Source organism: Oryx dammah, unplaced genomic scaffold, assembly GCF_014754425.2.
Source record: "Oryx dammah isolate SB20612 unplaced genomic scaffold, SCBI_Odam_1.1 HiC_scaffold_11, whole genome shotgun sequence".
Taxonomy (NCBI): Eukaryota; Metazoa; Chordata; class Mammalia; order Artiodactyla; family Bovidae; genus Oryx; species Oryx dammah.
The window spans coordinates 22,957,768-22,982,913 of record NW_024070195.1 but is presented as its reverse complement, the minus strand read 5'-3'; the positions used below and the strand labels follow the sequence as shown (position 1 = coordinate 22,982,913).

At 47.7% G+C, this 25,146-nt stretch overlaps 2 protein-coding genes across 2 annotated transcripts; one reads left to right on the top strand and one right to left on the bottom strand.

Moving 5' to 3' along the window:
- Positions 1-1,248: 1,248 nt before the first annotated feature.
- On the bottom strand, positions 1,249-11,661 carry TRIM15 (tripartite motif containing 15). Its single transcript, XM_040250143.1, has 7 exons — positions 11,293-11,661; positions 9,065-9,160; positions 5,833-6,063; positions 5,059-5,081; positions 3,715-3,830; positions 3,303-3,335; positions 1,249-2,271 (listed from the first exon to the last, which is right to left on the bottom strand). The coding sequence occupies exons 1-7, from the start codon at positions 11,659-11,661 to the stop codon at positions 1,754-1,756; spliced, it is 1,386 nt and encodes a 461-aa protein (XP_040106077.1). The 3' UTR covers positions 1,249-1,753.
- A 3,066-nt stretch (positions 11,662-14,727) lies between these two features.
- TRIM10 (tripartite motif containing 10) lies at positions 14,728-24,451 on the top strand. The gene is made up of 7 exons (XM_040250141.1): positions 14,728-15,560; positions 17,349-17,444; positions 17,963-18,193; positions 18,930-18,952; positions 19,288-19,403; positions 20,560-20,592; positions 22,324-24,451. The coding sequence occupies exons 1-7, from the start codon at positions 15,132-15,134 to the stop codon at positions 22,863-22,865; spliced, it is 1,470 nt and encodes a 489-aa protein (XP_040106075.1). The 5' UTR covers positions 14,728-15,131; the 3' UTR covers positions 22,866-24,451.
- The last annotated feature ends 695 nt before the right edge of the window (positions 24,452-25,146 follow it).

Below are 25,146 nucleotides of genomic sequence, written 5' to 3'. Positions count from 1 at the left end.
TTAAATTCAAATTTTCTCTTCTTAAGTAAGCCTCTCACTCAATTTCAAGGCATTCAGAGGAATGCTTCCCTGGTCTGGAGGGTCATAAAACCAGACCCAGGACAAGACAATCATTAACTGCTGTCCAGTTTATCAAGGAGAAAAACTCCAGGTAGACAATTAGCTACAATTAGCTCCTAAACAGACATCTAGCCCCTAACTAATGATCTGGGGTCTTGAGAAAGGGTCAAGGGATGGTGTTGCAATGTCTGGAGAAACTGAGAAACTGGGGGATCCAAGGAAACCATAAATTGACAAACTGGACATTGAGATATTTAAGCTAGTTGGTCAAAAATGACATATATTAAAGTCATGAGCCAACCAAAAAGGTACAGGTCAATACTAGTAAAGATACAAAACTACTGTAATCCCTGCCTTTTGGGGGCTCTTCAAACCCTCTCAGTGTCTGTACTGAGGGCTTTGTATCTCTATCTTCTAGAATAAACTTTGCCTGTGTGAGTGTTCGCGAGTTAGCAGAATTCATTCTTCAGCTCCATGAACAGAACTCGGCTTTCACGTTTCACTACTACTAGTACTAGGTTGGACTATCAAACAATTTGATTTTTTTCTGGATTAGACACAGAGTGGCTCTGCCTGTGACGACAGAAGAGCCTCAGATTCGCTTCTTTTGTATCAAGGACTTATATTAATCTACTGAAATTGGTGGTAATTATTCACATCGCAGTGATTCATATTACAGTTTTGTAATGCAGTTCACATAGCGTACAAGCACTTGGAGTATCTTGAAAACATCTGACCCCATAGTTCAGGAACAGGGCTCATAGGATACAAAAGGTAATCTTGTACAAAGATTTCTACTAGAGAGACCCTGATAGGAGAAGAAGGTTGGGGTGGGAGGATGGGAATATAAGTGTTAAACTTGAAAGGAAAGAGAGCTAGAATCAGAAAGTATAGTGGAGGTGGTGATGGTGGTGTGTGAATCATCGTCATTCTTACAGAGATTCATACTTTGTGAACTTACTTGAGTATGTAGTCAGATTCTGTGTCCAATAACAACAGTAACAATAATAAATGTTTAAGAAGTGAGTTGGAACTGAACACAAGCCTCCTCTTATTGAACAGTGGGGTCTGGCTAGCCTACCCTCAGGCAAGCCCTGAGTAAAAGAGGCAGGATATGTATTGGTACAGAGATTCCACGACCTTTCTGTCCACCCCATAAGCACCAATTAGACACACCGGACGCAGGAGTCTGGGTGGGTTGCACACTTTATTAGGACATACTCTACAAGAGAAAGGACCAGAAATAAAAGGGACCTGGTCCACTTGGGGCTAGATGAAGAGACTCTAAGATCAGAGAGACAGAAGCATCTCCACGTGTATGTCCAAATAAAAACAGTCAACCGGATACTCTAGTGCAAGTTCCACACAGTTTTGGCTTTTCCCATGACGGTTATTTTGAAACTTAAAAAAAATTTTATTTTAGTTTTTTTTTTCACCCCCCCAAAACCCACTGACTACTCAACTTGGTTGTCCTGGTAGCAACCTGCCTATCTCTGGTTCTCCCCTCGGGGGTGCACAGAAGGCAGGAGCGTCAGCGGGGTAACCAGGGACTTCTGGGAGTTGAAAGATATACGATAAATAAAATGAAAAAAATTACAAAACTATAGGGACTCGGAGATCCTGTGTCCTAACAAATCGTCTAGGGGTCGGCCCTGGATCCCCGGGCACCGCACTGCCCATTGGACGGCCTGCTTCAGCCTTTCAAGGTAAGGCAGGAACCCTTTTTCCAGACAGCGAAGAAGGGAAAGACTTTGCCGGAGAAGGAAGTGGTGAAGGTGAAGATGGGCGCCTGGGTGTCGGCGTCCAGCAGGGCCACGCGCCCCGCCTCGTAGTCCAGGGCGACGCCCACGTGGCGCGGGATGTCGCTCAGCCGCAGGTCGGTCCCCGGGGAGGTGCTGGCCCAGCACTGCTGGTGGGAGAGGACCACCGCCCAGATGCCCTCCTCGGCGCTCAGGCCCTGCTCCGCCTTCCTTCTCACCTCCTCCCCGACCACCCCCACCGTGCATCCGCCGCCGTCCCCCAGCTGCACCTCCACCTGCCAGCGATGGCGCCCCGAGGAGAAGCCGGGGGACCCCAGCACCACCGGGAGACCCTCGAAGCGCAGGGGGCTGTCGGGCAGGTTCTGCTTCTGCCGGGTGTACCTCACAGACTTCCTGTCCTCGGAGAGGACCAGGCTCCGGCTGGCGGTCTGAGGGTCCAGAGTGACGACCTCTATTAGGAGAAAGGCTGCACATCAGAACGGGCGGCTCCAAAAATGCCCATAGAGCAAGCGCTGTGAGTGGGAGGCACAGAGAGCATCCGCCTTGTGTAGCCTGTCATTGTCCCGCTTCTCAGAACCTCAGTTTTGTTCCAGGAGGCAGAGGATGACATCTATACCTGACCAGCAAGGGGTGCTGCAAGGCTTTGCTTCTCAAAGTGGGGTCCATGAATCAGGACCATCACTTGCCTGGGAGCTTGTTAGAAATGCAGAATCTTGGGCCCTAACCCAGACCTACTGCACCAGAATCTGCATTTTAGTAAGACCCCCCAGTTGAGTTTTCTGCAAGTTAAATTTGAGAAGCAGAATAAGGTGATGCTTTTGGAAATAGTTTCTAAATTAAAACACCAATTTAAAAGTCATGTCTGACTCTTTGTGACCCCCTGGATTGTAGCCCACCAGGCTCCTCTGTCCATGGAATTCTCCAGGCAAGAATACTGGAGTGGGTTGCCATTCCTTTCTCCAGGGGATCTTCCCATCCTAGGGATTGAACCCAGGTCTCCTGCATTGCAGGTGAATTCTTTGCCATCTGAATCACCAGGGAAGCTTAAAAGTAAATGCTATTTAAAGAACTGTTACAATATTTGTCCAGGTCAGTAAAGAGTCTAGTACAAGTTTTGGCAAAAAGACCAAGCATTTGATAAGTATTTTACATAAATAATATGTATGTGTCATCTAACATTAATTGAGCACTCACTATGTGCCAGGTATTATACTAAGTTTTTTCATACACGAATTCATTTACCCTCAACTACTTATGGGATGGGTACTATTATATTTTCTATTTTACAGATAAAACTGTGGGACAAAGAGGCTTAATGACTTGCCAGTGTCTCATAACTAGCAAAAGCTGGAACAGAGAACCCAAACAACCAGGTTCTAGAGTTCATATGTTTAATCGCTCTGTCCTTCTGTCTTGGAGTGAATGGATGTATGCACGAAGGGATAAATGAAACAATGGCTCCCAAAGCCCCCAAGTGTTTACCTGATTCAGATTCCAGATGATGCACCAGATTTTCTGAGGGAAGCAAAAACAGAATGATCTGTGACTTATTCTTATAAGCCTTATTATTATTAGATTTATAGGACTTATTAGTTCTTATTTCAAATAAATAAAGGCAGTGTGTCCTGGGAACAATGTGAGGACAGGGACAGAAGAAAGGGGGCTTCTGCTGTGAGAGAGATGATGTCCTCACCTTCCTGACTCTGCCGTGCCCATCCTTGGGGAGAGGAGATGCTCAAAGGAATGGTCTCTCTGGGCAGAGGAGGATCACTAAGGGAAGGCTTAAGGGATGGGAGACGTCTGGAGCCAGGTTGGGAAGGTGAAGATGGAGCTTCATGGAAGGCAGATGGGAAACTGATGGGAATGGGGGAAGTTGCTGTCCCCTTTCACTTACCAGAGAACGCCCGCATCATCTCTGGGAGGATGAGTATTTTCCTGTGGAGATCGCGGATCTTTTTGACAAGGTCAGGAGAAATGGCCTCTGGGCTCACAAAAGTCTTCGTCTCACACCTGCAGACAAGTTGGTAACCAGTTAGGTTCTAATTCCAAAAATAAGGTTTGGGTCATCCAGACCCAATGAGGCTATAATCAGCCTCAAGAATCTTGGCATCTGTGGTGAATTAGATTGAGGGACATCTCTTATCTTTGCTGGAAATGTGGAGTTACTAAAGCAAGAAGCATTTCAGCTAGACCTAAGAGTAACTAATGGTAACCACTCCTCAGGAATTAGATACAGGTGCTTTAAGAGAATGTACCCCTGGGGACCAAAAGAGAAAAGATCACCACCCCTATTAGCCTCTAGAGGGCGGTACAGTGCCATTTGAAAAACAGCCTTAACCGGTCTAATTTGCGTGATGTTTGGTACAAAGGGAAAGGGGTTGAAGAGGGATGAAAAAAGGAGATGAAAGAAATCCTATACCGCAGTGAGAAAGCCCTCAGTGCTGGTTCCGGCTCAGTCCTTGCTCGTCAGTCTCTGTGTGACTGACAAGCACTTCTCCTCTAGGTCTTAGCTTCCTCATCAGACCTGAAGACCTCAAAGAAACTCTTCTGGATCTAAATCTCCGACACTCTTTGGAAGTAGGTTTAGAGAACTTCCTGATTCATGGGCACCCGAGTTCAGCCCCGCTACACACACATGGACAACAATAGATGAGAACTCTTCTCTAGTCACTGTGTCTAAGTTGAGTGGGGAAAATGATTGAAAGAATAGACTGGTCTTCCTGTTTTGTGCTTCTCATATTCTGTACTAAATATTTCCCCTTTGACTGACATTTTACATGGTGTTAAATACTGACTCAAACACTAATAATTTCAGGAATTAAATAAGATGTTCCTGGATCAGTTCAACATCATTATTATTTAATTTTTTAAATTAAATTATTATTATTTTGGCTGTGCCACATGGCTTGTGGGGTTTTAGTTTCCCTATTAGCCATTGAACCCAGGCCCTAGACTGTGAGAGTATGGAGTTCTATGCCAGGGAATTCCCCATGATTATTATTTATAACTTCACTTCTAAGAGGGAAGAAAATGTGTCCCCAGTACCAGTTTAAAAAGGAGCCTTAGCATACAGACCTGAGTAAATTCGGGCTGTTTATGTGTGAGAGGATGACAGTGTGTCTATTGAAGTGCTTTTGCTTCTCTGTGTAACCACATGTAAGGGCAAGGTGTAGGACCTTGCACCTTCAGTCCCACAATGCGTGCCTCTCCCCCTTCAGTCTGGGAGAGCGGGGCCTACCTGCTCTGGTTGACTCTGACATCCTACAAAAGAAAAAAATGCACTTAGTTTCCATACATCCTTCCCATCAGGGTTTCTGTACATCCCTTCTTCCTTTTCATATCAGCTCAAAACTCTCCCCTCCAGAGAGCTGATCTGTTTAATCACCTACTCAGACTGTCCATTCACATCATGCCTCCTTACTCATGTGGGACTGCGTTGTCAGTTCATTAGCTGGTCCTCTGTTTCAGCCTCATCCTAGGAGTGTGTTCTGCTTCCAACCATTAGGAGATGGTGGAGAGCAGGGACCAGGCCTTGAGTTACCAGCCAGAAGATTTGAAACAGGATTATGTAGTGATAATCACAACAAGCCCTGTTTTCCGAGTCCTTTCAGTGAGCCAGGGACTATGGTAAGCATTTTGCATGAAAATTTTTTTATGGTCTTTGCAAAAACCCCATGAGGGAGGTACTATTATCTCCCCATGTTTAGAGAGGTTATGAGATTTGCCAGCGTCACACAGCTGGCAGAGCTGACACTGAAGCCCAAGACCATCAGACTCCAAAGCCTTTGGCATGACCACCACATGTGACATGGGAAAGTCATCCAGCCCTTCTGGGACTTCATCTCTGTAACCTCCCTGGGCCAAAGGAACCCAATAACCATCAGTCCCTCTCATTACACATCATCTTCGCTTCCCTTTCCTGTCTCTCTCCAGCATCTTCCAGCCCTCAGCATGGTGTCCCCTTCCTGCGGGCTCCCTCTCCTATCCCATGAGCTGGTGAAGTGTCTCTCACTTGCAGAAGCTCACTTGCTGGCTGCTGACACTTCTCCTCCAGCTCCTTGACCTGGGCTCCCAACCGGGCCACTTCCTCAGAGAGTTTGGAGAGATACTCGTCCCTCTCCTTCCAGATCTGCCGCTCGAGCTCCGTCAGCCTGGCCAGCAGGAGGCGCTGCTGTCTCCCCAGCTCCTGCTGCAGCCTCTCAAAAGCCGATTCCACCTGCTGCTTCTTGCTTTCAATCTGAGTCTGCAAGGGGTAGAAAGACAGACATGTTTAGGGAGAAACTCACAGAGCTGGGTTCCCAGAGCCTCATCTATATCCTTACTGTTGATTAAAAGGGACAGGGAGTAAGTAGTTCCAAGATTCATCCTCCCAAATAATATTATGGTACTAATACAAGTAGGTAGGTGTCAGGATAAACTTACCAAGGATGAGAGTCATGCTCTCATCTCACCTAGAGATTCTAATAATAATGCCCATCATGCTCTCAGAGCCAGGATTTTCAAACATACTTCCACATCTGCAATACCATCCTAACCCTGCCATACCATCTCTAGAGTCAGGTGGAGAGGATCTCTTAGAGAGCAACTGAAGCTAGAAGAGGCTGTGATTAGAGCACAACTTATGAGAAGAGAGGGCTTCCCTACTGGCTCAAGTGGTAAAAATCCACCTGCAATGCAGGAGACACAGGTTCAATCCTTGGGTCGGGAAGATCCCTTGGGGAAGGAAATGGCAACCCATTCCAGTATTCTTGCTGTGAAAATCCCACGGACAGAGAAGCCTGGTGGGCTACGGTTCATGGGGTCGTGTCCATGCCTGAACATGCACGCACTGTATGAGAGAATGGTGTGGCGTTGGTCTTAGCCACCGAGGTCGCCATCCACAGGGCATGTTTTGATGGGAGTTCAGGGATGCTGGAGATCTTCCTGTCCCCAAACTCTCTCTCCTTGGTCAGAGATTCCACAGTGTGGATTTCCTCCTGGAGAACTTTGTAGCACAAGAAAAGAGATGGGAGAGAACCAGATACTGACATACTATCAGCCCACTGTCCTTGGGGTCAGCCTTGTGATCAGTCCTAGCATGCAGACACTGGTATACATTTTCTGGCCCCAAGGTTCCTATATGAAGGCAGTGCTTTCAGGTAGACAGACTGTAATGGGAAGAGCAACGGATTAAGGGTTAAGAGAACCAGGTTTTAGTCATTTCATCATGAACTTGGACTTTCCTATGTGGCCTTGGGAGCATCACTTTTCTGGACATGAATTTTCTGCTCTGAAAAATAATGGATGGCAAGGTGGATCTTGGATTAGAAGATGCCAGAACCACTTCCAGCTCTGATATTCTGGGATTCCTCAACCTTGACCTCAAATGCCCTTGTGCAGAGGCAGAGGCAGAGGCAAGTCAGGGAGGTGAATAAGAACAGTCTGCCCATTCTTCCCAGCCAGGCAACAGACACCAGACAACAAGCTGCCCCAGAGTCTGCTAAGAAAACCCCTAAATGGGGATTTCCAAGTGGGAGAAATGGGTAAACTTTTTGTTTAAATAAAGTGAGTTTTAAAAACAAATAAACACATGTTACATAACTTTATTCTAAAGTTTGCCTAGTCAGGTAGACTTATGAAAAGCATTTTTGAGCACTTATCAGAATATGGACATAATTTTCAAATACTACAGAGTATTATTTTAATATTGCAAGGTTTTAGGCCTAAAAATGTATCATTAACTTTATGAAATCCTACAGCAGAAATCCTATATCGTCATATTTTCTCAGCACTGGGAATGACAATAAAAATATTAGTTAATATATAACTAATAAGTACTATATAGCTGCAAGAAAATTGAATTTAGGATCATTTTAAATAGCTACTGGATTAAATAGCAAATCCAAACTAATATTACTTTTGCAGAGTCCAAGGAGTGCTAAGGAGGAAGCATTGAGACAAGATAAAAGACTAAATTCACCTAATTCTACCAAAACTACCTTAATGTTACAGGAAACAATGTATACATTGGTCAAAATATCATGTTGCATAGCTTAAGCATATGCATTTTTATTTCTCAAGTATACCTTAATAAAAGATGGGGTGGAAGGAGAAAATGCACACTTAAAAGAAAGAAAAGCAAAATAGTAATTCTGGCCATGTACATGCCTTATTCATTAAAGTGGAGGATTATCACATCAGAAATTTGTGCAAACCAGAAAAACACTTTCAAGTATTAAGAAAATAATTACAGGGCTTCCCTGGTGGTCCAGTGGTTGGAAGTCTGCCTGCCAATGCAGGGGACATGGGTTCAGTCCCTGGTCGGGGAGGATCCCACATGCCACAGTGCAACTAAGCCCGTGCTGCACAACAAGGGAAGCCATGCAAAGAGAAGTCCACACACTGAAACTAGAGGGCAGCCCCCGAACACAGCAACTAGAGAAAACCCGCACACAGCAACGAAGACCCAGTACAGCCAAAAACAAATATATAGAAAATAATTACACTCTACAAATAATGTTATTGTATGATATATGGGGTGGGGTGTTCTAAATGAAGAAAATCAGGATTTCTTATGAGACGCCGTTCTGCCACAAATGTCTCTGTGAGATATTTTATTCGTGGATGCTAGGTGGTTATTTGATGATTTAGAACAAAATTATACTTATTCCTAAAAGCTATCTAATGCAGACAACCACAAATTCTCAAAGGTTACAAGAATCCTTAAAATGTCCGACAGAGCTGATGGGAAACTTGGGGAACTTCTCAGGACCAGAAGTTATTAAGAGCAGGATCCAGAAGAGCAATCAGACTGAGAGGCCAGGGCTCCATCCAGATACTGACTGATCACATGGCCCTCACTCCTGTGTGGATCATCCCCATCCTGCCCCCTCGGAATAAACAAAGAAAGGTGCTGACTGGAGCCACCCCAGATGTGGGACCCCCAAATGTGAGAACCACAGGAAAACTCACAAGAAAATAAGTTACCGAGATGAAGGGTTAAAAGAAATTAAACATCACGTAACCTTCAGATACTAACAATAAGGTTTAAAGACGTGGGAAAAACAGGAAAAAACTTAATTTGAAGGAGAAAAAAAAAAAAAAAAGAACTGCAAAACTGTATTTGGAAAACAACCAAATAGAACTCTGTGTGAAAACTGAGATGAAAATTAACAAAGTTGAAAATTAACAGAGTTGAAATGAACAAAAAATAAGAAAAGAAAATCCCCAAAGGAGAAGACGGCCTATGGGGATGTGGCCTTTACCAGGAGCACTTGGAGCTTCTGGTCTTCCCGGCTCTTCATGTTGTCAATCTCATCTCTCTCTGTGCTCAGAGCTTCCAGCCGACTCCTGAGACGGTCCTGCGGAGAGAAGAATGGGCAGAAGGAGGTGGCTTAGTTCATGATTCGACTCAATTGTCTACCATGTTCCTGGCACATCGTCATGTGCTGAAGAAGTCAAAGGCGAAAAAAAAAAAAAGACCCAGTTCTTGTCTGTAAAAACCACTATCAGGACTTTCCTGGTGGTCTAGTGGTTGGGACTTGTCACTCTCACTGCCTGGGCCCTGAGTTTGATCCCCGGTTGGGCAAGTAAGATCACACAAGCCATGCTGCTCAGCTCAAAAATGAAAAAAAAAAAAAAGACCACCATGTAGAGATGGAGTCTGTGAAAAGTGAATGAAATAGACACAAAGGCAACAATCGAGGTGTGTACACAGTGAGATGGGTGCACAGCAGAGGGGACAGTTCTGCCTGCAGGGACAAGGGAAGGTTGTAGAAAGCAGCTACCAGTTACAATGGGCCATGAAAGACAAATTTCCAGTTGGGTAAGAGAAGGGGAGGAAGGTATTTAATGCCTCTGAAGTGTACACTTAAAATTTGGTAAAATGGCTTAAAAAAAAAAAGAAGAGTGAAGCAGACTTAGAGAGTTGCTGGCAGGGGGAAGGGTAGGGTGAAGGGATAGTTAGGGATTTGGTAACACTGCTATATTTAAATATAGGAGGAGCCTGGTAGGCTGCAGTCCATGGGATCGCTACCAGTCGGACACGACTGAGAGACTTCACTTTCACTTTTCACTTTCATGCACTGGAGAAGGAAATGGCAACCCACTCCAGTGTTCTTGTTTGGAGAATCCCGGGGATGGGGGAGCCTGGTGGGCTGCCTTCTATGGGGTCGCACAGAGTCGGACACGACTGAAGTGACTTAGCAGCAGCAATAGCAGTATATATATATTTTTATACATAAAATATAAATATTTATATATATATATATATATATAGTACACGCTGCTATATTTAAAATGGGTAACCAACAAGGACCTGCTGTATAGCACATGGGACTCTGCTCAATGTTATGTGGCAGTCCGCATGGGAGGGGAGTTTGGGGAAGAATGGATACATGTATATGTATGTCTGAGTCCTTTCACTGTTCACCTGAAACTATCACAACATTGTTAGTTGGCTATACCCCAATACAAAAAAAAAAAAAACCCACCACTAAGGTGGGTGGGGGGGAGAGTGAGGAGAGTGGCAAGCTTTCCAAGAAGAAGAAACCACTGAGAAGTATTAGAAGCAGGAAAGAGTGTTAATTCAGCAAACAGCAGGTACATAACGGTCAGTCTGTCTGGACACACTGTGCTTGGAGAAGGTGGCTGACAGATAAAGGCAGGACCCTGAATGTAAGTGGCCTTGAATGCTAAAGGCACGGGCTTTCTTCAGACACAGAGTCAGGATCCACAGGGTGGTTGTGAGCAGGGGAGCGACATGACGGGCTTTGCGATTTGGGAGGCTCTGCCTCGCAGCAGACTGGAGGGTGACTGGAGAGGTGAGAGTGCACACAGGGCCCTTGATGGAGCCTCTGGGTGACAGAGGGGGACAGCCTGGATTCCGGGGTGGTTGTGGGGATAATGCCGAGGGAAAGAGGAGAGACGCTTCCAGGGAGGCCACTTCCAGACCTGGTGACTGGGTGACAAGAGGGACCTGAGGGGCAGATAGGAGTGGATAGCGTCCCCAGGACCAGAGGGACTACTGCACTGCCACACCCCGCTTCTCGAAAAGAGCAGCGCTTGTAGGATGACCTGCCCAGCCTGCCTCCCCTCTGAGCCCCAGCCGTCGGGGCCTTGCTAGGTCCCATACCCAGTCTGGATCCGGGGAGACCAAGGCCACCCTGCCCGTGACCTGCAGGAGGACAGCGGCTCCCTCTCCTTCCCAGTGAAGCCGTGGCTACAATGCTCTGTGCTCCTTCACTGTGGGGTCCCCTCAGGGCTGGAGCTGAAGTTCTCCAAGACTGTGAACGGCCACACCTCCAAGTGGAAAGAACTACGTCCCACTCATCCAGGGGCTGCCCCAGGTCCCAGCAGCCTGGGGTTGGTCTCCTGATATGGACCATGGCCATATCCAGCCACGGCTCTTCCTGGAGCTCTCCGCTCCGTCCCCTTCACCACCTCGGGACACTGTCCTGCCCCAGATGGCCCGAGCTGACCCCACGCCTCTTACCCGGTAAGGCTGGATGGCCTCGTCCAGGAAGCCCACAACGTGGGCCTGGTGGGAGGGACCCTCCCGGCAGAACACGCAGAGGAACTCGGCGTCATTCTCGCAGAAGAAGTAGATCTTCTCGCCGTGCTCCTCGCAGTAAGTCTCCCCAAGAGGGCCCAGGGACACGGGGACCAGGAGGGTCTCGCTCGGCTCCTTCTCCTCACAGAGGGCACAGAGAAGGACCCTGCCGGAGGGCTGGGCCCCCATCTGGGAGGGCGGAGGAAGGCACAGCCGGCAGAAGGTGTGTCCGCAGGCGGCGGTCACTGCATCCTCCAGGGGCCCTTTGCACTTGGAACAGGCGGCCCCTTTGTGGGACGGGGTTGCGGGCATCACGGTGTCTTCCCCAGCCCGTCCTCTCAGTCCACATGAACCCTCTTTCCCTGAAATTGAATCACTTTACATGAGTCACAGAGGAAAGGAATGGGAGGCTGAGAGAGGGGAAGGCAGAGGTGTCCGGACAGAAAAGCCACCTGGCTCCACCTCTTGTGCTTCCCAGAGTCCTGGTCACCACTTATCAGATGAGTGGGTTCAAACTCCAGGGCATCTCGAATTACCCAGCATTTCCCCAACAGCAGCCCGGCAGCCCAGTCTCCCTTTGTCCTAGTCCTTCCAGGCCCTGGGGTGGGGAACAGAGCACACCATGAGGTCACACGGAGATGGGGTTTCCTGGAATCCTTCCCTTGACCGCTGTGGGGTGGGGAGAGTTGGGGAGGAGACCTTGCTTCCTGTCCGGCTGAGCAGGTGGTAGCCATAAACTGGCTCTGAGGTGTGCACACAGCGGCAAAGTCCAGCTGGAGTGGGAGTGCTCACTTCCGGGAGGTTATTCCGGGGGCTCTGCTCAGTGCTGCAGGTGTGATGATCGCTCACCAGGTCCCCTCCTCTGCCCCCCTTTCCTTGTCTCACCTCCTTGACTCTGGCTGGTCTTTCCTAAACTCCTGCCCCCACCACCTCCCAGCGTCAGCATCTCCACCGGAGGTAACACTGTACTTCCATTTAAGCTTTTAACTGCAGCAAGGAGAAGGCAAGAAAGCATAATACAAGTGATCTGTGTTGATATAATTTATAAAACTCAATTAATAAAAAAAGATAAACAGGTTCAACCACATTTATCTAAGGCTTAGTATTTTCGTATTATTACATCCAATCTGATAACAGCCCTTGAGGGCAGGTGATGATTATAGGAAACGTAAAGCGAAAGGTAAAGTGACTTTTCCTGAGTCACAGAGCTAGAAAGCTGCAAGGCTGCAGTCAACTCAAGTCTCCTGGCTTCTAGCCACATGCCCTTCCTGAACTCCCAGCCAGGACAAGGGGATCAGACAGTCATGGGTGTTCATCTACTCATATACATCTGTGTATAAAACCAAGGAAAACACCTCCCATAACCCCACTGGAGATCAGCCCTCCACCCTGTCTCACTCCCTTTCCACCTCAGCTACTTTGTGTATCGACTTCCCTTCCCCCCTACACCCCCTGCCCCCAAAAGTGCAGTCCCTGGAGCTGTGCTGTCCAGCACAAGAGCCTCCAAATGCCCAAGGCTGCTGGGCATTGAATTTGGCCGGTCCCAAATGAAGTGTGCCGTATGTGTAAAATATGCCCTGATTTCAGACTTTGTTGTTGTTTACTTGCTCAGTCGTGTCCAACTCTTTGCAGCCCCACGGACTGTAGGCCACCAGGCTCCTCTGTCCATGGAATTCTCCAGGCAAGAACACTAGAGTGGGTTGCCATGCCCTTCTCCAGGGGATCTTCACGACCCACGGATGGAACCCATGCATTGGCAGGTGGATTCTTTACCACTGAGCCACCAGCGAAGCCCCTTCAAAGACTTTAGCACCAAATAAGAATGTAAAATGTCTCATGACTAATTTTTTCTACCGATTACACACATTGGTACTGTTTGGGGCTAAATATTAGTTTCCTGTCACCCTGTTTGTTTAATCTATATGCTGAGCACATCATGAGAACCACTAGGCTGGATGAGTTACAAGTAATGGAATCAAGATAGGCAGGAGAAACATCAACAACCTCAGATATGTGGATGACAACACTCTAATGGCAGAAAGGGGAACTAAAGAGTCCCTTGATGAGGATGAAGGAGAAGAGCGGAAGAGCTGGCTTAAGACTAAATATTAAAAAAAGATCATGGCATCTGGCACCATTACTGCATGGCAGATGGAAAGGGAAAAGGTGTAAGTAGTGAGTGACAGATTTCCTCTCGGGCTCCAAAATCACTGTGGATGGTGACTGCAGCCTTGATATCAGAAGATGACTGCTTCTTGGCAGGAACCTGATGACAAACCTGGTCAGTGTGTTGAAAAGCAGAGGCATTACTCTGCCGACAAAGGTCCGTATAGTCAAAGCTATGGTCTTTCCAGTGGTCACGTACAGTTGTGAGAGTTGGACCGTAATAAAGGCAGAACGCCAAAGAATTGATGCCTTTGAACTGTGGTGCTGGAGAAGACCCCTTTAAGTCCCTTGGACAGCAAGGAGATCAAACCAGTCAATCTTAATGGAGATCAACCCTGAATATTCACTGAAAGAACTGATACTGAAGCTGAAAGTCTAGTATTTTGGTCATCTGATGCGAACAGGCGACTCATTAGAAAAGTCCCTAGTGCTGGGAAAGATCGAGGGCAGAAGGAGAAGGTGTCAGAGGATGAGATGGCTGGATGGCATCACTGATGCAATGAACATGAACTTGGGCAAACTCCAGGAGACGGTGAGGGACAGGGAGGCCTGTTGTGCTGCAGTCTAAGAGTCGGGCACGACTGAGTGATGGAACAACAACAACAATTAGTTTCACTTATAAAAAGATATGGCTACTGGAACTTAAAATTGCATGTGTGGCTCACATGGTATTTCTGTTGGAGAGCATGGCTCTGAGACTCACAAATCTGAGTGCAAACTATGGCCTCTCACCTCCCTTTCTGTGTGCCTTGAGCAAGCTAAGTAACCTGGCTGAGCTCAGCTAATACCGTAACAGCACTGACGTCACAGGGCAGCCTGGAGGAATAAATAAGTTGGCATGTTTAAACTGCTTATGTCAGTATGGGGAATATGGCTATCGTAAATAAGCTCTGGCTGGTGTTATTTTTCTCTCTCCTCCCCCACACAGAGTACATTCCAACCCCCTGGGCAGCCGACGGCAGGCCAGTTGGAGCATCACTGGTGAAGTTGCTTGTGCCCTGATCCACCGCCACCGCCCCGGGCACAACACCCTTATCTGGGTCCCCACACTCCCCTGGGTTGGCTGATACCTTCAATCTCCCTGGAGACAGCTGGTCATACTGCAGGGAGGCTGGGTGGCATCACTGCTCTGTGAACCAGTCTCCCTCCTGCTCCCAAAAGAAGAACAGTCTCTTCCACCTGTGGGCGGTTAAGATACTTTACTTCTACCGCGAGCGTCTCTGGATGGACAGGACGAAGCAGCAACCTGCTGGTCATGGGCACCAGCTGAGACAGTAACTGAGGTCATCTCTGGGAGGCTGTCACCCCTTCTTCTCCTGCTCCTCTGCTGTTTCTGTCTCTGCCCCTGGAGGTGTGTGTCTGTTCCTTTGGGAGGGGGAAAGCTGAACCCTGGCTGCAGGCATGCCAGTGGGTGCCTTGCTCTTGTGCACAAGTGCAGGTGTGTGTGTGTGTGTGACCATGAGGCTGTCACTGGGTATGTAGGATGCCCCTGTGTCTGGCCGTGTGTGCATGTGGGTGTGTGAGTGTGCGCCTTGCGTCCTCATTGTTCTCCCAGCCTTGCCCCCGAGCCGAGCAGAGAAGGTGACTTTGAAGAGGTCACAAGCAGCAGCAGCACCATGGCCTCGGCTGCTTCCGTGACCAGCCTGGCAGATGAGGTCAACTGCCCCGTCTGCCAAGGGACCCTCAGAGAACCGGTCACCATCGACTGTGGCCACAACTTCTGCCGCGTCTGCCTCACCCGTTACCTGGAGATCACCAGCCCGGACCCCGAGGAGCCCCCGACCTGCCCACTCTGCAAGGAGCCTTTCCGCCCAGGGAACTTCCGGCCCAACTGGCAGCTGGCCAACGTGGTGGAGAACATCGAGCGTCTCAAGCTGGTGTCCCAGATGGACTTAGACGAGGAGGACGTCTGCCCCGAGCACGGGGAGAAGGTCTACTTCTTCTGCGAGGACGACGAGATGCAGCTGTGCGTGGTGTGCCGGGAGGCCTGGGAGCACCGCGCCCACACCGTGCGCTTTCTGGAGGATGCGGCGGGGCCCTACCGGGTATGCAGGGGAAACAGAGCTTTCCGAGGGTGGGTCTCGGATGCGACTAGACTGAAAGAAGCAGAGCGGAGGGGTGGATGATTTGGGCCACTCTCTATTTTATCATCAGCCAGGCAATAGACCCAGGAATGCAAGATCGTGTGTTTGTGTTTTAAGTATGTCCTATATTGTTTCCTTACGGCCAACACATAATAGTAGCTCAACAAATACCTGGTGAGTGAATGAGTCACCAAAACACGAGCATGTGTGTCTGGCCCTGGATCAGTCGGGTGTGTCTGAGGATGTCTGGGTTTGCACTTGAGGAAGTGATTGCATAGTGTGTATTAGTATTAATGTTTGCACGTTTCTCAGTGGATGCAATGTGTTTGGGGGGATCTGACAATTTGAGTGTGTATGTGTAACTGAGTGCTCATGTTTGTGAGTTAATTAGTGTTTACATATATGCAGGTTGGGTAGATACATATAGTGTGTAATTTTCTCTGTCATTAAATGAGTGTATGCTGGTTTTAGTTGTTTATGCATCTTGTTTTATTACAAGTAGGTGTCTATGTATATGTGTCAGCTAGTTAATTAGTATGTATTGGAAGAGTTCTAAATATATTTTGCAGTGTACCTTTATGGCCATTTATATGTGTATAAGTGTTTGTAACTCCTCTAGAGCAAGAAATTTTTTGTATGTTTGTTTTGGGAGGGTGTTTTGGCCACATCGTGTGGCCTGTGGGATCTTATTAATAGTTCACCAACCAGGGATCGAACCTGTGCCCCCTGCAGTGGAAGCACAAAGTCTTAATTGCTGGACCACCAGGGAAGTCCCCAAGAGCAAGCAGTTTTTAAAACAAGTCACTGATTTTTTTTTGCATTGTCCATGTTTCTTGTTCCCTCCAGATCATACTCAGAAAGTTGATTCTGCTCGTAACAGAGGTTGTTTGGAGGTGTACCTTTTGGGAGATGTGAGAAAGTTAGGATAATTTCAAAGAAGGGCATATCAAATTCAGGGCAGACCCTAGATACCATTTCTAAAGGCAAGAGAAATTACAGTGTGTTTAGCCTGATGACAGGGCTTCCCCAGTGGCTCAGCAGTAAACAATCTGCCTGAATGCAGGAGACACAGGAGACGAGGGTTCGATCACAGAGTTGGGAAGATCCCCTGGAGGAGGGCATGGCAACCTACTCCAGTATTCTTGCCTGGAGAATCCCATGTACTGAGGACCTTGGAGGGCTACAGTCCATAAATTTGCAAAGAGTCAGACAAGACTGAAGCGACTGAGCACGCTCACACAGCCTGATAAGAGGAAGGCTCAGGTGGGAACATGGAACCATAGCCTATAATGGCGCAGGTTAAAGGGGGAACGCCCTGACCAAAATTCTTGGAGGGCCAAGCAAGAGGAAAAAGACCCAAAGAACGTCAGCTGTTAAGGACATAACAGCCCAGGCTTTGTCAGCTGAGAGCCAACTCCTTCCGTTGGGTCACTCTATTCCAGGAGACAGAGATGACACTTCTTAACAAATCATTGTTTCCATCTTAAATATTTTTAAAAAATTAATTGAAGTATAGTTGATTTATACCTTTGTATTAGTTTCTAGTGTACAGCAAAGTGATTCATATTTTTGTCAGACTCTTTTCCATTATAATTTATTTCAAGGTATTGAATTTAGTTCCCTGTGCTGTACGGTAGGTCCTTGTTGTTTATCTGTTTTACATATGGTAGTTTGTATCTGCTAATCCCAAACTTCTAGTTTATCCCTCCCCCACCTCCATCTTAGATATTTTATGCCCCTTCTTTCCAGGAACAAATACAGAAGTGTCTTGAGTGTCTAAGAAAAGAGAGAGAGGAGATTCAAGAAATTCAGTCAAGGGAAAATCGAAGGATACAAGTCCTCCTGGTAGGTCATCATCTCTTCCTTAGCCCTCTTGCCTTCCTCTGGCTCCAGTGCCTATCTGAAATCAAGGAAACATCGCATATAGGGGCTTTGAAGTCCTTCTGAGTTTGAATCCTGAAACAAATTAGCTCTATGACCTCAAACAGCTCTCTATGCTCAGTTTATTTTTCTGTGAAGTGAAGATTAAAAATCGTCACTATCTCACTGAATTGCTATAATGACTGTCCCTTAGTGACATGCACACTGGGTACAGTTGGTAAACGGCAGGAAGTAGGGTATCCTCACCCCCTCCTTACATCTCCTTCCGGAAGTGGCAGGGCAGGTGGAAAGGAAACCATGCCGTGGTTCCAAGTCTGTCCGGGGACCTGGAGACTAGGGGGCTCTGACTTTACCACCAAACCTTGGAAGATGTGGATCTGGGCCAGGAGGGAGATGGGAGTGAATTAAGGAAAAAGAAGGAAAAGGAAGGGGAAGAAGAGGAGGAATAACTTCCTGGCCTCTTTCTTCTCCTGCCCTCTCAGACTCAGGTGGCCACCAAGAAACAAAAGGTGATTTCTGAGTTTGCACATCTGAGCCAGTTCCTGGAAGAGCAGCAGAACATCCTATTAGCCCAGCTGGAGAAGCTGGACGAGGACATCCTGAAGCATCGGGATGAGTTTGATGTCCTGGTCACTGGGGAGATCGGCCGGTTCAACACCCTCATTGAGGAACTGGAGGAGAAGAAGGAGAGGCCGGCGAGGGAGCTCCTGACGGTGAGAGCTGAGCCCCGCCCCCACCCCCTGTGCTGGCCTAGGCTTTGCGGCATCTTTTCCATCTGAGCCATCTCTTCTTCACTCACAGATCTTTGTACCCCAAGTGAAAGATGGGTCATAGGACCACAAGTTCTGAATTCTAAGAGTCCTTGCTTCCCCCAGACCTCCCGGGTCACTTTGCTCTGATTGTGGTCTCTTCATCCTACCATCCATTCAGATAGGGAAGATGCTTTATTTATCTCACAAATACTTTATTTATTTGTGAGGATCCCACAGTAAAATGCAAGGGAAAGTAGCACTTTGAAAAGCATCAAGCACTATGCAAACAAATGTCAGGCGCTGTTTTCAAGGCAAACCATTCCCTGTGCCACCACCCCCCAGTCAGGAAGCTCTTTCTAGTCTATTTCACTTTGTCTTGCTGGAGGAGAGATACTGGGGTCCCAATACAGCATCACAAAGGCAGCATGACTTAGGGGGACACACTTGGGACTGAGAAGCAGGTGACCTTGGGATGGGACTTGTTTTTGCCTCTGAGAGCCAGGTCACTTCACTGTCTGCATCTTATAAAATAAAGGAGTTGGGCTCCAAGATCCCTGAAGCCTCATAAACCCTAAAATGCTGTGAGTCCATGGATCTGGTGTCCTTTTCTATCTAGGGCTGAGATTACAGTATTTTTGTCTTTTCTTGTGGGAAGGAGAAGTGGAAACCGAATCTCTGCTTTCTCTCTTTCTCCTAGGATATCAGAAGCACTCTAATAAGGTAAGTTTGTCTCTTCTTTCCCCACATACATAAACAGACAGGCACCACGCGCCTGGTTATTGCTAAACAAACATACGTTCTCACATTACAGATAAAACTCACATGTAAACTTTCACATCCTCAATTGCATTTCCACGTATAACCGTAGGTACACACCCAGCATGGAATTACCCGAGAGCGGGCAGTGAGGAGAGGAAGGGGGTCCATCCTAGAGGAATGATGTCTGCCCATGCGGACTGGCACCTCCAAGCTCAGTTAGAAGAAGATGACCAACTGAGTCTGGGGGCAGTGCTAAGGAGGATAAATCCCAGACCCCACCACTTCTGTGCCCCTAGATGTGAAACCAGAAGGTGTCGGAAACCAGTGGCTATATCTCCGGAACTGGGCCAGAGGATTCGGGACTTCCCCCAGCAAGCCTTCCCACTGCGGAGGGAGATGAAGATGTTTCTGGGTAAGAGGACCCCATGGAGCACAGGTGGTCATGAAGCCTGGGCTTACGAATGGCCTCCATGCCCTGCTTCCCTATGCTTGTGTGACCTTTGACAAGGCTCAAGCCTTTCCAGTGCCTTGTTTTCCTTATTTGCCGATCTTTACAAAACCTGCTTTCAGAATAATGTGACAATGAAGTGAGATAATAAAGCTGAAGCTTTCTAGAAAATTTAACTATTTTGAAAAATAATGAAACCGAGCTAATCACTTGTCATGAAGTGACATGTAAGATAATGATTAACAAAAATGGTCACTGTCAATAATTTTAAAAAGCCACGGGAGCATTTGTAATATATGATGAGTTTGTTTGTGATTGTTAGTTAATAGCCAATGAGAGTATTTTTCTGTGCCTTGTGGGAGCTGACTTCCCTTCCTCCTTTCCCTGGCTTTCCTCCATCCTCCACCCCATTAACCTGGTTCTCTGCCCATGTGGGGACCATGACCCCCTTTTCCAGGACAGGGAGTGGTGATAGGTGAGGGACTGGAGGGTTTGAAATGAGACTCAGAAATGTGGCTTGCTACCAACACTCTCCCTTGTCCCACATGACATCATGAATGATGCCACCTAGGTCTAAATGACCTGCCCACAAAAAAAAGTCACCTTAGCAGAGTTTTCCCCTAAGTCCACTTCCTGCAAGTAAGTGGCCTAGCAGGGAAGGAAATATTACTCTCGTCAAAGGCTGACCTTTGACTCTCCCCTAAATTATTTCCAAGCAGAATGAGAAACAAATTAACCCACTTATCTGTTCATTAAGTAGATGTTTCTTGAGCATTTACTATGTCCTGGGCTCTGTGTGAGGCACTGAAGGTAAACGTGGTCTCTGCCTGCTCAGAGCTAGACAGTGAGGCTCAAAATGAAGTCCCAGCCTGCATCAGCATGCCCTGGGAACTTGCCAGAAATGCACATCTCGGCCCCACACTGGGCCACTTGAATCAAAAACAAGTGCTCCGGGGGCTCTGATGCAAGTTCAAGTTCAGAACCACTGGTCTAGAGGGTTCCACCTGCCATTCTTCTCTTTGTCCTTTCCCTTTCTGGGGCCTCCGTTTCCTCATCAGTGAATGTTCTGTGGTTTTGTAAGACTAACGAATTCGCATCTTGTTTTACTTCCTCTTTACAGAAAAACTCAGCTTTGAGTTGGATTATGAGCCAGGTGAGTTGCCTCTGTCAGTATAGGAGGGAGTGAGAAATCTAAAGTTGAAAAGGACGGATAATTTTGCCGGGTTCCACACTGGAAAACGTACTAGTCAGATACATATATAGCATATATATATTAATAAATGTCCATACACACACAATGTCACACGTGGCAGTGATACGTGTCACTGCCTTCGTAAGGACTGTAGGAGAGACGCACGCACTCGTACCACGGACCTGGCAGAAGTTCAGGTTCTGATCCGCACTTGACGAGATAGAAAGATTAAATCAGCCTGGGCCAGGGTCTATCGGGAAGGGCTTCCTGGGTGAGGGGAATTTGATCTGGATTTAGAATAACATTCTTAGGATTGTCAGGACCCCCCACTCTCTCTCAGGGGTTGTTTCATGGATGATAGGAGTGTAACCTGTGGGCAGGAAAGGAATAAAGACTGGACCCCTCTCAAGGCCATTGTTCCTAGTCTATCAGCCAAAGACACGAGGGAGTCATGGGGTTCTTGGAAGCGACTCTAATTCATGGACATATCAGAGTTCACGTATTTGTCTCAACTTATGGATACTAAAAGTAACACTATGCAGAGATCTGCAGAAGTTTTGATGTCAAAAAGGGGCCCTCAGATGGCCTGATTGTAGATTCCTGAGGCAGAATGAATACCCCGTGGGTGAGTCAGGGAGCCTGACAGGAGCGAAGAAGACTGCGTATATGAGTCACATGTACCCAGGGAGTGATCATGAAGTTTGGACTGGGGGTGAGGGAATGTCCCCGCCCTCTGAGATACAAGAGGGATAGAACGTGATGTGTCAGCAGAGGAGATGAGAGCAGGCACACACAGCTCTGGGCGTCAGCCAGTTTGCAGGCAGCAGAAGTGCTTTTCAGGGGACTGCAGAGAACCAGATGAGAGCCCACGTGTCCAAACTAACACGCTAACCAACTAACTAATGCTGTGACCAACACAGACAGCCTATTAAAAAGCAGAGTCATTACTTTACCAACAAAGGTCTGTCTAGTCAAAGCTGTGGTTTTTCCAGTAGTCATGAATGGGTGTGAGAGTTCGACTATAAAGAAAGCTGAGCACCGAAGAATTGATGCTTTTGAACAGTGATGTTGGAGAAGACTTTTGAGAGTCCCTTGGACTGCAAGGAGATCCAACCAGTCAATTCTAAAGGAAATCAGTCCTGAATATTCATTGGAAGGACTGATGCTGAAGCAGAAGCTCCAATACTTTGGCCACCTGATGCAAAGAACTGACTCACTGGAAAAGTCAGCATCAGCACCACCCTGATGCTGGGCAAGACTGAGGGCAAGAGGAGAAGGGGACGACAGAGGATGAGATGGTTGGATGGCATCACTGATGCAATAGACATGAGTTTGAGTTGGCTTTGGAAGTTGGTGATGGACAGGGAAGCCTGGCATGCTGCACTCCATGGGGTCGCAGAAAAGAGTCGGACAGGACTGAGCGACTGAACTGGACACATCCTCTGAAGCAGGCGTTAACAGGTTCAGGAATCATTTACGGATTGTGCTAAAATGCAGATTCTGTCTCAGGTGGTCTGGGGTGGAGCTTGAGAGTGTCAAGTTCCCAGGAGATTCCCACGCTTCCTGTGTTTGTAGGCATTCTACACATTGTTGGGAGTAATGCTAACGTGAATGCCAAGGGGAGTGTTTAGGCCTTTCTTGAAGGTGATAGCGTGTCTGCTGACATCTGCATCCCTTTTGTTTTCCCCACAGCGCACATCTCTCTAGACCCCCGGACTTCCCACCCCAAGCTCTTGCTGTCCGAGGACTACCAGCAGGCTCGTTTCTCCTACAAGTGGCAGAGGTCGCCGGACAACCCCCAGCGTTTTGACCGGGCCATCTGTGTCCTGGCCCATGGTGGTTTCACAAGGGGGAGACACACGTGGGTGGTGAGTGTGGACTTGGCTCACGGGGGCAGCTGCACCCTGGGCGTGGTCAGTAAGGACATCCGCCGGAAGGGGGAGCTTCGGCTGCGGCCAGAGGACGGGGTGTGGGCGGTGAGGCTGGCTTGGGGCTTCGTCTCAGCCCTGAGCTCCTTCCCCACTCGACTGACCTTGGAGGAGCAGCCGCAGCAGGTGCGGGTGTCCATCGACTACGAGGTGGGCTGGGTGACCTTTGCCAACGCCGTCACCCAGGAGCCCATTTACACCTTCACTGCGTCCTTCACCCAGAAGGTCTTTCCCTTCTTTGGGCTCTGGGGCCGAGGGTCCAAGTTCTCCCTGAGCTCCCAAGAGGGTGCAGCTACCCTGTCCTAAGCACAGGGCTCAAAGAGAGGACCTAAGGACTTGACCCTGGCGGGGTCACCTGAGATTTAAAACAGTAATGACTGCTTTCGATGATGTGATAGAGTCGGGACTTTGGAAAGGGACAAGGTGGGATGACCTTCAGTCTGCTGATCAAGCCCTTTCCTCGATGCCGGGTGGATGGGACTCAGATCACTGCCAGCCCTCCTCACCACCATCCCCCCAGGCACAGAAGTACTGTGTAAGAGGAAGGAATACTGGATTTGAGCGAGGAAGACTTGGGTTCTAGACCCAGCCTTGTAATGACCTCATTATATGATCTTAAACTAGGCATCTCACCTCTCTTCATCTTGTTTTCTCCCCTGAAATATTAGAGTTCATCTACTCATATCCTTAGGAAATATTTGTTGTGTGCTAATTATGAGCCAAGCAGTATGATAGCCACTGGTGACATGAAAGGAAAAAGAAACAAACAAACAAATAATAAAACCCCCACAAAACTTGTCCTGTATCTGAAGGAGGTCATGAGAAGAGACAGAGACCTCAGGAAATGAGAGCAAAGTGTTGTGATAGGAGTCTGATCTGGGCACTAGAACAGCCCAGAGGAAGGGTATAACCCATTAGGAGGCAGGAGGTGAGTCAGGGTTGCTTTCAAGAAAGGGGAGTCTAAAAGATGGGTATAGTGGTCCAGTGGTTAAGACTCCAAGCTTCCAATGCAGGGGATGTGGGCTCGATCCCTGGTCAGCAAACTAAGATCCCACATGCCTCAGAGTGTGGACAAAAATAAAACCAAAAGATGATTATAATGAATGAGGAAAAAGGGGGAAAAAGCATCTTAGGGAGAAGGGGTGGCAGAGAAGTGGATGGATGATCTGCGACCCATGGGACACTGGGTCATTTGCACTGTCTTCATGAGCTGATTGCTCATGACACCCACCCCTGACACCACTCAGTGCCTTCTTCTGGCTTCAGTGAAAATGCAGGGCCTTGGTGGGAAGGGGTCAGGGAAGTTGTGGACATAAGCCACAACCCAAGGTCCACACTCATCCCCTGGAAAATCAGGAAAATCTTCTTCCTGATCTGTTGATCACCATCTGATGTTGAGAAATGAGATAAAAGGAGTAAGATGGTGAACAGGAATGAGTCCCAAATAGCTCAGCTGTGGGAGCAGAGATAGCACCATAATAAGCTTTGTACTGGGGAAGGAATCTCAGACAGAGGCAGGCGGTGAATTGCCCAAGTGCAGTTACAGAAGGAGACCTGTGACTTGTAGCCCAAAGCACTGAGACTGCTCCAGGGCTGGATAAGAAGTGTCATCTGAGGGACTGGGCAGAAGAAGGGAGAGAATCAGGACTTTGTAAAGATGTGTGGATTGGGGCAGAGACCTTGAAGGGGAGCAGGTTGCATTGGCAGAAGCTGTGGCTGCACATGGTGTGAAGAAGCTGAGTGTTCATGACTCCAGAAGCCACCCTGCCTGGTGCTGGTTCAGGGACAAGAACTAACACGTGGCTGCCTTGAGTTTGTAAGATGATTTCTGTCATTCCAAGGAAGTTTTAATCCTATGTACAATAAAAGCATTGTGTTACATTTTATTTTTAGTTCTTGGTGGTGGTGTCATTTATTCTGCTTAAATATATCCTTCACTTTAATACTGTCTCTTTTGAATCTGCTCAACATAAAGTAAAACGTTCTATCATTTCCCCATTGCAGCCTCTTGGAGGAGCAAATCATCCAGGTGCAAACTCTAAGGGGAGATGGGCACAGTGTATTGAGGCCCAGGCTTAGAGGTCACCCCAAAAGTTCTGTTATTTACCCTCTTCTTTTCTTCCTCTTTTGGCCAAAAGGCTTATAGGATCTTGGTTCTCCATCCGGGAATTGAACCCAGGCCCACGGCAGTGAAGCTGGCATCCTAACCACAGGACTGCCGGGGAATTCCCTGTTGTTTATCCTCAGTTTAGTGGTGGTTTAGTCTCTAAATTATGTTCTACTCTTGCAACCCCCTGGGCTGTAGTCTGCCAGGCTCTTCTGTCACTGGGATTCTCCAGGCAAGATTACTGGGGTGGGTTGCCATTCCTTCTCCAGGTGATCTTCCCGACCCAGGAATCGAACCCAGGTCTCCTGCATTGCAGGCAGATTCTTTATGGGCTGAGCTATGAGGGAAGCCCTCAGTTTGGCAAGTAGAAAACATGGGAGATTGGGAGCCAGGAATTGGAAAATGAAGGTACAATTGCTTTTTCTGGGAGTGTTCAGTATTTCATGTAAAATGTGTAGTCAAAAAAAGAAAAAAGAGAAG